The sequence below is a fragment of the Neoarius graeffei genome, chromosome 3, assembly GCF_027579695.1.
Source record: "Neoarius graeffei isolate fNeoGra1 chromosome 3, fNeoGra1.pri, whole genome shotgun sequence".
NCBI classification, from domain to species: domain Eukaryota; kingdom Metazoa; phylum Chordata; class Actinopteri; order Siluriformes; family Ariidae; genus Neoarius; species Neoarius graeffei.
The window spans coordinates 52,505,050-52,520,545 of NC_083571.1; the positions used below are offsets into that span (position 1 = coordinate 52,505,050).

The following is a 15,496-nucleotide window of genomic DNA, read 5'->3' on the forward strand; positions in this document are numbered from 1 at the left end:
AAAATAATAAAATGGCCAGTCAGTTTTCTCTTATAAAAACCTTCAGTAACTAAAGCAAGTACATGCAACATCAACGATTCTCCAGCAAGTACATTTACAAACCGCATTAAAAAAAAAGCCACGAGCAAATGTTAAGACTCATTTTTTTTATTAAAAAAGGGGAAAAAAGATTTCATAAACAAGACAACCAATTCGGGCGGCACGGTGGTGTAGTGGTTAGCGCTGTCGCCTCACAGCAAGAAGGTCCTGGGTTCGAGCCCCGTGGCCGGCGAGGGCCTTTCTGTGCGGAGTTTGCATGTTCTCCCCGTGTCCGTGTGGGTTTCCTCCGGGTGCTCCGGTTTCCCCCACAGTCCAAAGACATGCAGGTTAGGTTAACTGGTGACTCTAAATTGACCGTAGGTGTGAATGTGAGTGTGAATGGTTGTCTGTGTCTATGTGTCAGCCCTGTGATGACCTGGCGACTTGTCCCGGGTGTACCCCGCCTTTCACCCGTAGTCAGCTGGGATGGGCTCCAGCTTGCCTGCGACCCTGTAGAACAGGATAAAGCGGCTACAGATAATGAGATGAGATGAGAAGACTACCAATTCAGAATGAAGAAAATGGTGGGGGGGAGGGGGGAAATGTTCACATGTTTGAAAATTGGTCATCTGTGTCCACTTCTGTCCATTCCTCTTCCATCGCCTTACAACTTAACTCCTCAAACAAAACTGGGGTGAATTCAGGAATCAAAGTGAATCTATACATACTTTTCTTCAATCTGTTCTTTAAGAATGAACTATGGGGAAACGAGATGGAAGGACACAGTGACAGAAATGGAGAGAATAATCTAATAAAGCACAAGGAACAAGGAAGGGAAAAAGAAAAAAAAGGGGAAAAATACACCCCTCACTATGGGTAACAAAAAAGCTTGATGAAATTTACAAAAGAAAACCTATTTACCTATTTAGGTTTACAAAAGAAAACCTAACTCTACAGGGTCAGAGGCAAGCTATGTACGAGAGGCGGGGTACACCCTGAACAAGTCGCCAGGTCATCACAGGGCTGACACATCGAAACAAACAACCATTCACACCTACGGTCAATTTAGAGCCACCAGTTAACCTAACCTGCATGTCTTTGGACTGTGGGGGAAACCGGAGCACCCGGAGGAAACCCACGCGGACACGGGGAGAACATGCAAACTCCACACAGAACTCGGAGCTCGAACCCAGACCTTCTTGCTGTGAGGCGACAGCGCTAACCACTACACCACCGTGCCACCCGTTCCCACTTCATCTAATTTTTTTTTTGACACAGATCAGAGAAGTAGCACATAACGTGATTAAGCTTCCTCAGAAAACCACCAAAAAAATAAATAAATAAAACAAACTATGAAAGCTAACAGCTTATTTGCTTCACTTCATAACTACTGCTTGGAAATAAAGCCATTTCTCTCACTATATAAAAAAAATGCAGCATGTTTATGCAGATATAGTTTAATAAGTTTAAAAAAAAAATAAAGTTAAAAACGTACAAGACACTCCTCTACTGAACTCCATAATGGGAAATTCAGGTATTGCAGCAGCTCAAGTACAGAGTAAAATATAGATAAAATGTAGGTTAAATTATTACCCCCCCCCCTCCAAATTTTTTTTTGAATAAATAAAAAATGTGAAAAGTGTGGACAGCCAGTTAAATTCATCTTTATTTGTATTATTAATCAATTTGTTTTTTTTAAATCATGTCTTAAAAGTAATAAGGGACTTAGTTGAGCGGCTCTTGACATTATGGATCACTACAGTTGTGGAACAGGGTTACTGCATTTTTTTTTTTTTATTCCCTGAAAGATACCATTTCCTGATATTTACTAGATCTCAAAATATAGAAATTCCACTAATTAACTTTTGACAAGGCACAGCTATGAACTGAAAAGCACTCCAGGTGACTAAGCTGGATAAGATAATGCCCAAGTGTGCGCAAAGCTGTCATTCCACAAAATCATGAAACTGGTACTGCGACTCAAACCATACCGGTGTTCTTACACCCCTATTTATATTTTACAATAAAGAAAAACAGGCCGACTGAAAGAAACCAAGACAATTTTTGTTCACACATTTTTGTAAGCTGGTGCCCACTCTGAACTAACTGAACCACCCTGACATAAGGTGTGTCCACTCAGTAACGCCCTTATTTGTTTTGAATTTTTCACACTCACCCACTCCGTCACATTGCAGAGTGCACTAGACGTTGGCTGTAGGAGACAAGTACTTCTGTAAGGAGCACCCTGGAACCTGCACACAGATGCAAAAAACAGTTTGATACCAAGTTCCTCGACAGAAAACAACCCCCACCCCACCCCGGCTCATGGTTGTTACAGTCTCACCCCAGATCTCGGAAAGGGACTTCGAACTCAAGCTCCTCCTTTGTAAGCGTCTCAACTTTCTCAATGAAGTTCTTAAAGGCCGATTTGAGCTTGTGTCTCATTTCACGCTCCATCTGCTCAGCATACAGGTCGTCTCGGTCGTGCATGTGTTGGTGCTTGCCCAGGTCTGTAGTGATCTCTCCCACCTCTGTGTAGAATTGTACATCTGTGTGGCATTTCTTCCCAAACATGATGGCATTCTGGACACACACACAAAAAAAAAAAAAAAAGTGAGGAAAGATGGAAAAAGACTGCAAAAGTGTTTGTTCTCCCTCATCCTTGGTTCAATCACACATTATATAAGCACTGGTTACCGCTTGCCAGGGCATATTACTTAACCAGAGCTCAACCAACCAATCTAATTTTCAGGGTCATCTTATGATTTGAGTTCCATCTAACCAGCTGTTGTTACAGCTGCTTTTTGGAAGACAACCTACTCTTGAAATAATGTGTAGAAAATACATTTTATATTAAAAGATATTAAAGCAGATACGCAGAGCCATGGCCTCACTTTCGTTTATAAATGCCTTGAGACCTCAAGAATGGCACAGGAACAGTTTTAAGCGTTAACAATAAATCTAATATAGTAATTTTTATGATTAAAGTGATTCATATAGGTAGCGGTCTGAGTGAATGACCTTGATGTCCATAACGTCACAGCAGGAAGTCTATCAGTCTCATCGCCATTTCCGCTATACTAAAACAGAGCTGGCTGCAACTCCGATCCTCCATTTTGAGCTAATTTATCGCCATGCCACGCAGATGTTTTTGGCCAGTGCAGCAACACGACATAAGGTGGATTTACGTTGCATTCATAGCCCAAGAACGTTCAAACTGCATAGATTTGGACATGTTAAGCGAGAAGTTCACAGGCACATTGGGCAGCTACGAAGTGGTCTCTCATCTGCACATTTTACTGAAGACTCATATGAAACCTCTGATATGTTGAGGAGCGTTGGCTATAAGCCCGTATTGATGGAGGGTGCAGTACCAACAATTAAAACTACAAGAAAAGGAAAGTGAGTTTAGTTGCACCAGTTTTCCCGGAGTGAGCCGAGGGTTGTTAGTAAAACCCGGGACGGAACATATCGCTCGGGCAGTGACCTCCCCGTGGCTGTTGCTAAAACTGGTGACGTTCCATTCCGTCCCTGGTTTTAGTAATTGCCTGAGCCGAGCAGTAATGGCAGAGTACTCAGTCATGGAGAATGAGTGGAGCAGCCATCTGATTTCTCTGCTGGATATTGCTGCCATCTCGCCCAGACGTGGAAGAAGTGAATGAACGGAGAACTGAATGAACTGAAAGTCAGATTGTTTCGAAACAAATCAGCCACAAGGTCGGCCTTCAAGAAGCGAGAACACAGATGGGTAAACTCCAACCGTCATTTGGATATAAAACACACACGTTGTTTACCTGCATTTAGATTAATACATGTAACTTGTGTGTTTAAGTTACCGGTATAAGATTATTTAATTTGCTTCAGAATGTGATTGTCTCAGTTCATCTGATTATTCAATTAGCCTTTTACGTTTTATCAGTGAAAATGCATGCATGTACATGTGTGTTGCATAAGTTATAACACCCATCCTGTTTTAATGAGAGTCAACCCACAATCAGTGAAGTCAAATCAGTCTTAGTTGAGCAAGTCGGTGACGGGATTTCTTACTTTCACCATAAATTTATTGATATCACTTTGGTCTATAGCTGTCAAAGGCCTCGGCCTTAAAACCGGTTCCTGCTGTGACGTCACGCACTCAGGGCTGGCTGGCTCAGAAGGGCAGCTCGAATGCCAACTTTGCGGTCGATTTTAACCCTCAAATATAATTTTTTTAAATTCCCATTTCATGCAGCATACAAGAGTCAAGGATGGAGATACTATCCACTCAAATTTATTTAAAAAAAAAAAGGTTCTGCGCGTCTCCTTTAAATAATTGTTTTTGCTTGGTATTTAGGCTAGTCTATTTCAAATGTGCAGTGAATCAATAGTTCGAGTTGAGCAATCATTCAAACATCTACCTTGAAATTTTAACTACCATAGTCTGCTACAATAGGGTCAGAAATTATTATACATATTCTTCCTTCTTGCAAAACTGGTCAAAGAATCAGCAAGAGAGAATGGTGACCCCAAATCTAACCCAAAAACTAAGACAGCCATTTTATCAAGAACTCTGCAGCCTTACATTACTGATCTTAACAGCCTGATGAAAAAGGCATCTCTAGACAACTGAGAAGGAAAAACACAAACACTAACTGCTCCAAACTGTAGCAACATTTCCAATTTTACTGACTAGTTTCATGCTTGGGAAACCATGTGGAAATTGTCCTGCACCAACATAAAAAGCATATACAGATGTGCACCTTGAGGTGGAAATGCAATACGATGATCATCTCTCCATCACATGGCTGGAATATGGCGTGCTTTATGTTGTTGTACAGGATGTCTACTTTATCACCGCGCACTGATGTGAAACGGAAACCTGTGAACAGGCAGATATGTTAGAATGTGACCCATCACAGGTGACATTACCATCCATGTGGAAGTTTCTTTTAACAGAAGACACCTACCTGTCCTTTATCAGCGAAAGCATACGTAGCCGCTTGTCACAGCTACAATTTACAGGTAACGAGTGTCCATAGTGCTGTGCAACCAATGATTTTAAAGGAAATGGTGCAGCCAAATTATTCTATTTATATACTCAGTCAGTTAAGCTGTTTTAGCTAGTCAGTTAGTGGCCAACATCGTGTGTATCGTGAATTATCTATATTTTCACATATGCACTATTAAGAACAACTTTATTCATCACATGTACACTTGTGAAATTCCTCTCTGCATTTAACCCATCTGAAGCAGTGAACACACACCAGAGCAGTGGGCAGCCATGCTACAGCACCCAGGGAGCAGTTAGGGGTTCGGTGCCTCGCTCAAGACTGCCCCATGTTAACCTCTCTGCATGTCTTTGAGCTGTGGGGAAACCGGAGCACCCGGAGGAAACCCACGTAGACACAGGGAGAATATACAAACTCTACACAGAAAGGCCCCCGTCGGCTGCTAGGCTTTCAGAAGACTGAAATTTTTGTTCACTCTTGGCATATAATACATTGCCAGATATGGCTTTTTATTCTCTAAACTGGTTTAGGTTTGCATCATTAATAGGGATTGGTATTACAACCAAGGGCTTAGCCAGAAACCCATCACCCAGTCATTGTGACAGGCAGTTGCCAGTGGGTGACGGGCAAAAATCTGACATGACGGGAATTTTTTTCGTCCTGCCCGTCACTGCTTTGTTAAAGCATTTACTCTCTGATCCATTGTATATTTTCGTTTCCATGGGAGATTTGACAACTCGTTTCATTTTTGGAGTGGTTATGGAAAAGACCGACTGCCGAAATACAGATACATCATTGGTCAATTGTATCATGTGACCAGCACAGAGTGCGTTCGCACCAGAGAACAGCCGACTTTGTTTCAAGCTATTCCAAAGATGATAGCAGGTGATGGCGAAAATCACAGGGTTTTTTGGGGGGCTCGTTGAAAGAAACTGCTTCCGTTTCACATGAGGGTCCTGTATGACCACCACCGTGTGAATTGACATCAGCATCAGAGAGCGAAGTGGAACAAGAAGAGTCGCCCGGGGGGGAAATAGTGTATTATTTATTTCCCCTGACAAGAGAAGAGGCAAAGCACATTGGTCCTTGGGCAAATGGAGGGACTAGAAACTTCAGGTGAGCCCAAACAGATCACAATTCTCTTTACTTCAATTTCTTTCTTGCTAAAGTTTTCATATTTCACCATTTAGCCACTAGACAGTTCACTGCTAAGTGAAACCCCAATTACAAGTTGCAGGTGTTGAGAAACTTTATGCTGGTTAATAAATGACCATAGTGATATTTTGTATGCTTCGTTTGCATCATTTTAGCAGAAACCCCACATTATGGTACTGCCAGCATTTATTACGATGTCAAAACCTCCTTTGAAGCATGAAAGTACAGTGGGGCAAAAAAGTATTAAGTCAGCCACCAATTGTGCAAGTTCCCCCACTTAAAAAGATGAGAGAGGCCTGTAATTTTCATCATAGGTACACTTCAACTATGAGAGACAGAATGGGGGGAAAGAATCCAGGAAATCACATTGTAGGATTTTTAATGAATTAATTGGTAAATTCCTCGGTAAAATAAGTATTTGGTCACCTACAAACAAGCAAGATTTCTGGCTCTCACAGACCTGTAACAACTTCTTTAAGAGGCTCCTCTGTCCTCCACTCGTTACCTGTATTAATGGCACCTGTTTGAACTCGTTATCAGTATAAAAGACACCTGTCCACAACCTCAAACAGTCACACTCCAAACTCCACTATGGCCAAGACCAAAGAGCTGTCAAAGGACACCAGAAACAAAATTGTAGACTTGCACCAAGCTGGGAAGACTGAATCTGCAATCGGTAAGCAGCTTGGTGTGAAGAAATCAACTGTGGGAGCAATTATTAGAAAATGGAAGACATACAAGACCACTGATAATCTCGCTCGATCTGGGGCTCCACGCAAGATCTCACCCCGTGGGGTCAAAAGGATCACAAGAACGGTGAGCAAAAATCCCAGAACCACACGGGGGGACCTAGTGAATGACCTGCAGAGAGCTGGGACCAAAGTAACAAAGGCTACCATCAGTAACACACTACGCCGCCAGGGACTCAAATCCTGCAGTGCCAGACGTGTCCCCCTGCTTAAGCCAGTACATGTCCAGGCCCGTCTGAAGTTTGCTATAGAGCATTTGGATGATCCAGAAGAGGATTGGGAGAATGTCATATGGTCAGATGAAACCAAAATAGAACTTTCTGGTAAAAACTCAACTTGTCATGTTTGGAGGAGAAAGAATGCTGAGTTGCATCCAAAGAACACCATACCTACTGTGAAGCATGGGGGTGGAAACATCATGCTTTGGGGCTGTTTTTCTGCAAAGGGACCAGGACGACTGATCCGTGTAAAGGAAAGAATGAATGGGGCCATGTATCGTGAGATTTTGAGTGAAAACCTCCTTCCATCAGCAAGGGCATTGAAGATGAAACGTGGCTGGGTCTTTCAGCATGACAGTGATCCCAAACACATCGCCCCGGCAACGAAGGAGTGGCTTCGTAAGAAGCATTTCAAGGTCCTGGAGTGGCCTAGCCAGTCTCCAGATCTCAACCCCATAGAAAATCTTTGGAAGGAGTTGAAAGTCCATGTTGCCCAGCGACAGTCCCAAAACATCACTGCTCTAGAGGAGATCTGCATGGAGGAATGGGCCAAAATACCAGCAACAGTGTGTGAAAACCTTGTGAAGAGTTACAGAAAACGTTTGACCTCTGTCATTGCCAACAAAGGGTTTATAACAAAGTATTAAGATGAACTTTTGTTATTGACCAAATACTTATTTTCCACCATAATTTGCAAATAAATTCTTTAAAAATCAGACAAATGTGATTTTCTGGATTTTTTTTTCTCATTCTGTCTCTCATAGTTGAAGTGTACTTATGATGAAAATTACAGGCCTCTCATCTTTTTAAGTGGGAGAACTTGCACAATTGATGACTGACTAAATACTTTTTTGCTGCACTGTATGTACGGTAAAATTAAGTCAGATTTTTGTTCACACTGTATAAGCTCATTTCATGTTTTTAGTGATGCTATTTTGAAATGTATGCTGACGGATGTTCTTAGTAAGCTAGATTTCTATTAAAAAAAAACAACTTTTTTTATAGAATTCATTTTAACAGTGTTGTTACAGTTTTAGAAAAAAAAAAGTTAATTAAACCCCGCCAAGCACATTCACACTGATTGTTCACGACTCCCACGTTTTCATTTCTGGCTAAGCCCTTGATTACAATCCAGTATTCAATGGCATCTGAATTATCAGATCTGCTTTCAATCTTGGAGAAATTAAGAAAATACATCTGATTATTATTGCTATACAAAACGTTACCTTGTACATTTGATCTCACAGCTCCATTTCTGATTAAGACATTCGTCTACGATGCATTTTCATTATTCCCACTTAAGAGAGCTCTCCCACTCGGAGCCTGTGCGCGAGGGGCGGGCCAGGGGCAGCTCTCACTCTCATACTGCAGCACAAACAGTAACCCTGCTCTCAGTGACAACAGCAGAGAGAACTGAAAATTCAAGTGTGGTTATACTTAGAGTTGATGTCGACGATGCGCAGCGTCAAGTCTTTTGCATGCAAGGGCGGAAACATGAGCGATCTGACGAAACATCTAGTCAGAGTCCATCCGATACAGATATTACACAAGTACCAATAAGAGTACCAGATTGATGAGGAGTATTCTAAGAGTGGTACCACCATTAAAATCTTCATGACACCCATTGCTAGTCATTATAGGCTGGCCTGTGGTCATGTTGTTGATATACTGTACTATTCTGCAGCTTTAGTTTCATGTGTGACGGTGCAGAAATTCCTGAAAAAAGTATAAAAATTAAAAGGACAATTAAAGAAAAGAAAAAAAAACCTAGCTCTCACCATTGGTGTGTGCCTCTAATGAGCCCTGCATCCTCTTCTGCGCAATATTAGGCCGAATGTAAAGGTCTTTGAGCTTAAGGTTACTGCGGTTCAAGTTGATGACTAGCGAGTCCTGCTTGACGATGCCTTCTTTCTCCTTTTCTTCAGCCTCACGCGTCTTGTAGCGTTTCTGCACCTCCTTGATTATACGGAAGGCATTTTGCAGGTTGGTGGAGGGCACAGACGTGTCACCAGGAGACTTCAGGTTTGAGGCACGGTACGTGCTAAGAGAAGGCAAAAACGTCAATCACCATCAAATAAAAAAACTGGTCAAATATTATTTTGCCCAAGTAGAAAATTTAAGACAATGAAGGTACAGCCCTGAAAAAGCAGGTTTATAATTTCCAAATCAGTTTCACCACTTCACATCGCTCGAACCAAGACACCATGAAACGAAACTGCTACATTTACAGCCCTGGGCACATTATGAATTGTACACAACCACCATTCTCTTGAATTGAATACATTTTTGCCTTCTAAACTTCCAGAGGGGTGGGGGTGAGCCCAATAACACAACATTCCATCTTCCTCTCTCATCACCCCCCCAGCAATCATCAAGCAAAAACTATAGACTCAACCTGTTATTACATGCAAGTAGATAAATTTACAAAACACCGCATCCTGATGTCTGTTTTACATGATCTTTAACCCAACTAGCGCAAACATAAAACAAAATGTAACAAAAGAGCACTCACATCTCTTTAACAAAGGTGGCCTCAGGGTTGGGGAAGATGTTGCCCTCGTGCCTCCCCAGAGAGCTGCCAGGCACGAAGAAGTTTATTCTCAAGTAGGTGTAGTCTCCCTCGACTGACATACTGATGTTCTAAAACACACAAACAAGACAATTTGGGCACATACCATATTTTTCGGGCGATAAGGCACACTGGATTATATGCAGGGATCCCAGCAGTAATTGAAAAAAATAGAGGAATGTAAGAAACTATCAGCAGGGGTCAAAGGGGCTGCAAGCCCCCTGAAGCTGTTGAGATTTTAACATTTAAAAGATGCTATAGAGGTTTTCGACCCATGTGACCGTTGCCATGTCAACAAGTAGCCGGCGCCATTTTGACGGTCACAAATATGGCAACTACCGGTAGCGATACACTGTTGATCATGACGAAGTCTCATTGTCAAGTATTTTATCCGGCCTAGATGACGTGAGTAAGAAGCGATATCACCAGAAAATCAATGATGCTGGTGTACGTGATCCGTACACGTTACCAGGCCATCTTTTTCTGGCTTTGCAGCGCGGGTGATCTTCCTGACCTGCAGTCAGGTGTATGGGAAATACCAGGGAAAAAACATAAAAGAAAAAGGAGCGAGATGCAGAAAACACCTTCACTATCCAGCGACATAGGGCATTTACAGGGCGAGCAGAGGGAGAGGTATTTGCAAAAATTGAGGTTAGCAGGCTTAGAGAACGACGTTTACCTGCTTCCACCAGGATTGTTCACTGACATGCGGAAGTACACAAAGCCCTCGTCTTTGGCCCACATGATCTGTATACCTATGTCGTTAAAAACCAGGTTGGGTAACATGCCTACATCAGCGGGTCGTCCCTGGAGCCGGTGGTCGCCATCTTATTACAGCTAAGGTTTGTTCACATTTTCATTTACTTTCGGTCCTCAGGATAAACAAAATGTTATTAAATGTCATTGAAATAACTCCTTAGTCTGTTGAGACATGGCCCGTTATAAATTTGCTGTTACCAGGCAATGACCAAGAACTGTATTATTAGGGTCGGTGTCTGTGTTGTAGCAGTGCACTAGCAGCTAGCTGTTAGCACTAGCTAATGTCAACAACAACAACAGTAGCTGGTATGTTCAGTCATTTGGATGACTGTTAAAACCTTTCAGTCTCAAGTTTTTCCTTTACTGTATTTACTAGTTTACTGAGCTAGCGCGCTCGGGCAGGCTGGGAGCGAGCGCGCTAGCTCGGGCAGGCTGGGAGCATTAGCTAGCTTGACCTTCAAAATGGCGGGCACCGGGGCGTCACGTCACCTGTGACGTCACATCGAAAACCTCTATAGAACACATTTTTTACATAGATTTAACATAGAAAAGCAACAGAATTTAACAATAATGTGTATCTATTTGATGCCACATTTTGTAATCAATGACAATGACCCTAGGTAAGAGGCCAATAAGAGCTCATCACTGTGATGTCCAGCTGGACCTGAACATGCTAAGTTTTGATAATTATATTGCTTTGTCAAATATTAACTTGATCTATAAATGCCTGCATGGCCAAGCCCCTCAAGTGCTCTGTGACCTTATCCAACCAATGCAGGTTGTTGGGCGGTCCACCAGGGGTGCTGTAGCAGGGAACTGTAGGATACCCCAACGTAAAACATCCTTTGGTCAATCCTCATTCCTAATTAAAGGACTACATTTATGGAATAGTTTGCCCCCTGAAATCAAGGCCATTCATAATCATGGGTGGTTCAGGAGTCAGATGAAGGAGTTCCTAAAAAGCAACCAGGTATGTAGCCATGTGTGAATATGCATGTGTGTGCGTGTTGGGTGAGTAGGGTGGGGGATGTCGATTTTATGTGCGTGTGTGTAAGTGTGTGTGTGGTGATCTTAAGTGTGCTGGTGGGTTGGGGGATGGGGGCTGTTAATTTTGAGTGTGTGTGTGTTTGAATTAGTGGGTGTGCGTGTGTGTTCGTGACAGTATGTTTATTATGTAGAGCAGGTGTAAAGAAAGGTAGGTAATGTCTGACCATTTTTATTAATTTTACTAATTTTATATTTAGTGGATGAATGGATATGCAGATGGACATTGACATATGGTTAGTTATGTATATTGGCTGTATTTTAGATTGAATGAATGGCCTGGATTAATGGATAGGCTGCTTTTTAAAATAAATAGTTTTTTATATATTATTTTAAAAGCCCTTCTAGGGACAGGCATTGGAAATTAGCCTATGGCTATAAATGCTATGATGCCTACTGTTAGGCTGTTGCACAGCCTGCATGATCTGTATCTGTCCCTATCAAATAAACCATAACTAAACTAAACATAAGTGGCAAAAAAAAAAATTTATAAAAATTAGATGAAAATGTAGCTTTGAAGAATATACTTCTTCTAACCCGGACACTGTTACGTTATCTCTTTTATGGACGATATCTTTTTTCCACAACATATTCAGGGCTGTGAAATTGTAAATAAGAAATCCGAGGAAAAGGGGGGGGGTCAAAGCCGGGGGTCTGGGGCCCGCAGGGCCCCAGACACCAAGCCATTTTAGGTGTTATATGGTGTATTCTGAGCATTGCCTGCAAGTAAAAAATTTATCTCAACAAGTAAATATTTGACTAGTCTTGGTCTTCATTTTGCCATATAAAATACCTATCAACAGTTTTCTCTTTTAAAATGAAAGATCCATGTAAAATACCTTGAAATATCTAATAAGTGCCCATGTATTTTATCTCTTAATCAAAATAAAAGTAAAAAAAAATGTGTAAATAACAATTTAAAGAAATGTTAAAAGAAAACTTTGATAGGCCTTTCAAAATGACTGTGAAAAATCATGCTCAATATTTAAGTGAGAGATACCTGTTGTCTTCCAAATTACACTTAATTCTTGTATTATGTCCTGGCTTTTTCCAAGAATCTGTCACAATGTCTCTTGTCCACAGAGCAAAAGTTTAAAAAAAACTAATGTTTATCTAATATATTATTTACATCTTTTCTTTTACTTCTGGCTCCTTCTATTCCTCTTTGCGTCACTCCCAGCTATTTCTTTCAATTCATCTTTCAGTAAGGCTATTAGTTATTAGTTCTATAGTATTTGCATTCCTCTATTAAAGCTATTTACAAAAATGTTCATAGTCTGTCAAACAGCATCTAATGAAAGTCTTTTCATTTTCTTTTCTTTAACACCATCTCTTTCAGTTTTGCAAACTTGTTCTTTTTCATCTTTTCCTTCAGTCTGTCTGTGTGTTCTTTTCTAGCCCTCTTTGCATCTCTCTCAAACACCTCCTTAGCTTTCCTTTTTGATGGCATCTTAACTATGTCTGATCTTGCACCCTGTAAGTACAAAATTCACGTACGCGGTGCCAGGTCACGCAATAGCTATTTTTAGCTCTGTCATGCACTCCTGAGCAGTGTTGCCAGATACTGCTGACGTTTTCCAGCCCAAAATATGTTCAAAACCCACCAAAATGCACTTGAAACTGCCCAATCTGGCAACACTGCTCCTGAGTCACAGTCAAGACGTGTTCCACGCTCAGCTGGCATAAAACTCCACGAGTCCGGCTGTATTGAGCCGCCGGTCTCGTGCAAGGTGATTAAAACCGACTAGACACCCCCCCCCCCCCCCCCCCAATGATTTTAATGCAAAAATAGACGTTTTGTGAAGATGATATTTTTCGCGACAGAATCCGTGGACATTTCACAGCCCTGCATATTGAATTAAGTTCAACGCATTAGAAACAAAAGCACGAATGGAGTTCAAACACATTTTCTAGCAAATGGGCGCAGCCATATTGTTTTCTCGTTCTATTGCATAGTCTCGCGGTATTTACATCAATTTAACTTCCGAGTGTTCCCGAATGTCAGCGAGAACAAACGAAGCTGACAAAAACATCGCTAAACAAGCAAACCAAATCAGAACGTATTCTGCTGGTCATTTTACTTAAACAAACATATTTTTAACGGATATACAAGAGATTTAAAAAAAAAAACACACAACACACCACCACTTTGGCTAGAAAAATAGCGGAATTCCGCTAAATAGCGGACGTCTGGGATCCCTGTATATGGCGCACTGAATTAACGTGTCTATGTTCACACATAAGGTGCACCGGATTGTAAGGCGCATTAAGCAAAACAACACAGTCCGGTAAATCAAACTTTATTCCACTCAGTTGTAACAACAAATACCGGTAGATGGTAGACTGTAGAGACGCTTCTTCCTGCTGGTCTCTGTTCAATAACCCACTGTTCAATTTTGTCCTCTAACTGTGGCCATCTCGCTTTGTTCCCGCGGAAGCTCTGTTTGGTCTTCTTTACTTGGCGCAATTCATCTTCTTGCTTCCTCCACTTCCGTACCATTGATTCATTGATGTTGAATTCTTTCGCGGCTGCTCTATTCCCATGTTCTGCTGCGTAGCTGATAGCTTGGAGTTTGAAACCCGCTTCGTAAGCATGCCTCTTAACAGGTGCCATTTTGGGGGTCCTTTTACGTACACACAAATGTACTGTAATATAATGTTGAAGCACAGTACATATTACATATAAAAAGTGGCGGGGGTAAGCGTACTAAATACTGTTCTCTGATCAGTTTATTGTTGCTAGCGTGTACTCCGGGCCTGGGCTGCCTTACATGAATGCACTTCTAGTTTAGACATTACAGTCAGGCAGTCTTGTAGACTGCTCAGGGGTCCTGTTACAGGGCTGATCAGGTAGTGGCACAGCATACCGTAATGCTCCGAATATCCATTGAGCGGAGCAGCTTCATTGCTTACCAAAGTCGTACTTGCACATTTCGACAAATTTTTGAGCGCATTGTACCCCATAAATTCGGTCAGTAAGCACAACAAGTAATCATACATAAGGCGTGCTGGATTATAAGGTGCGCTGTTAATTTTTGAGAAAATTTAAGGATTTTAAGTGCGCCTTATAGTCCCAAAAATACGGTAATTTAAATTTTAACGCAGCCCTGATGTCACAGGACTGCGTTTAGCTACGCAAACAAAGATGACCACTCATCTTCAGAGAATATTACGACGCTGATAATATCCTTGAAGTCATCAACAATTATTTTGGAATGAATAAAACATCTGAAGTCAAAAACAGACAGAACAACAATGTTAACCCAAACACTTCTGATGCTCATCTTCACGGCATCATGTAGTACAAAAACGTAGTTGCTTTTGCCACCATGGACAAATCAAGTTAGTTAATAATATTAGAGCTTCTTTTTTCATCAAGAACAAACTCGTTCTTGTTTTCAAACGTAGGGTGGACAAAAACTCCTAGTGGTGCTATATTGCTTTAAGAGAATGGGACTTTCGATATAGCCCAGTCTGTGCAGATCATCATGAGATTACACAATACTACTGCTGCTCCTCAGAACAGACGTGCTGTACAGGATACCTTAATGGTGGCGATGTGGAAGGGTGTTGCTATGCCAAACACCGGCATGATGACGGTCTCGTACTTCTTGTCGATATAAAGCTTCATGTCCCGAATATCCTTCTCGCGAGGCATCTGGGAAACGTTCTTGTAAGACACGTTCGACTTTCTGGCCCTAAGAATATTGAAAAGCAAGGGTGTTAAACACTGCTATGGAACCCATGAAGACAATCTATATTCAGTGTTAGTAAGCTGGGTAAGTGAACAGAGATTCAATTCAAAAGCACTTTCGGCTTTGCTGTTCATATTGTTGAGCAAAGTAAACGTGCGTTCTCTTACTTTTGAACCTGCTGTTCGCCCTTCTGTTCTGTTAGACGCCTCTTGGCCTCTTCGTTCATCTGATTAGCCAATTCCCTTTGATGGGCTCGCCGCTTCTCTTCTGCCGTCATCTCATTCTAACCAATTTAAATAAA

The 15,496-nt window shown here is 41.6% G+C and overlaps 1 protein-coding gene across 1 annotated transcript in view; it reads right to left on the reverse strand.

The window, feature by feature from the left end:
• Nucleotides 1-1,221: 1,221 nt before the first annotated feature.
• The window catches only part of LOC132882573 (FACT complex subunit SPT16-like), a 43,262-nt gene continuing 28,987 nt past the window's right edge, over nt 1,222-15,496 (reverse strand). Inside the window, exons 5-12 of the mRNA XM_060915666.1 lie at nt 15,363-15,478; nt 15,045-15,198; nt 9,641-9,768; nt 8,907-9,169; nt 4,758-4,876; nt 2,363-2,601; nt 2,195-2,270; nt 1,222-1,275 (exon numbers count right to left, since the gene is read on the reverse strand). Coding sequence (XP_060771649.1) covers nt 1,237-1,275; nt 2,195-2,270; nt 2,363-2,601; nt 4,758-4,876; nt 8,907-9,169; nt 9,641-9,768; nt 15,045-15,198; nt 15,363-15,478 — 1,134 coding nt within the window. The 3' untranslated portion in view covers nt 1,222-1,236. The remainder of the gene's footprint in view (nt 1,276-2,194; nt 2,271-2,362; nt 2,602-4,757; nt 4,877-8,906; nt 9,170-9,640; nt 9,769-15,044; nt 15,199-15,362; nt 15,479-15,496) is intronic.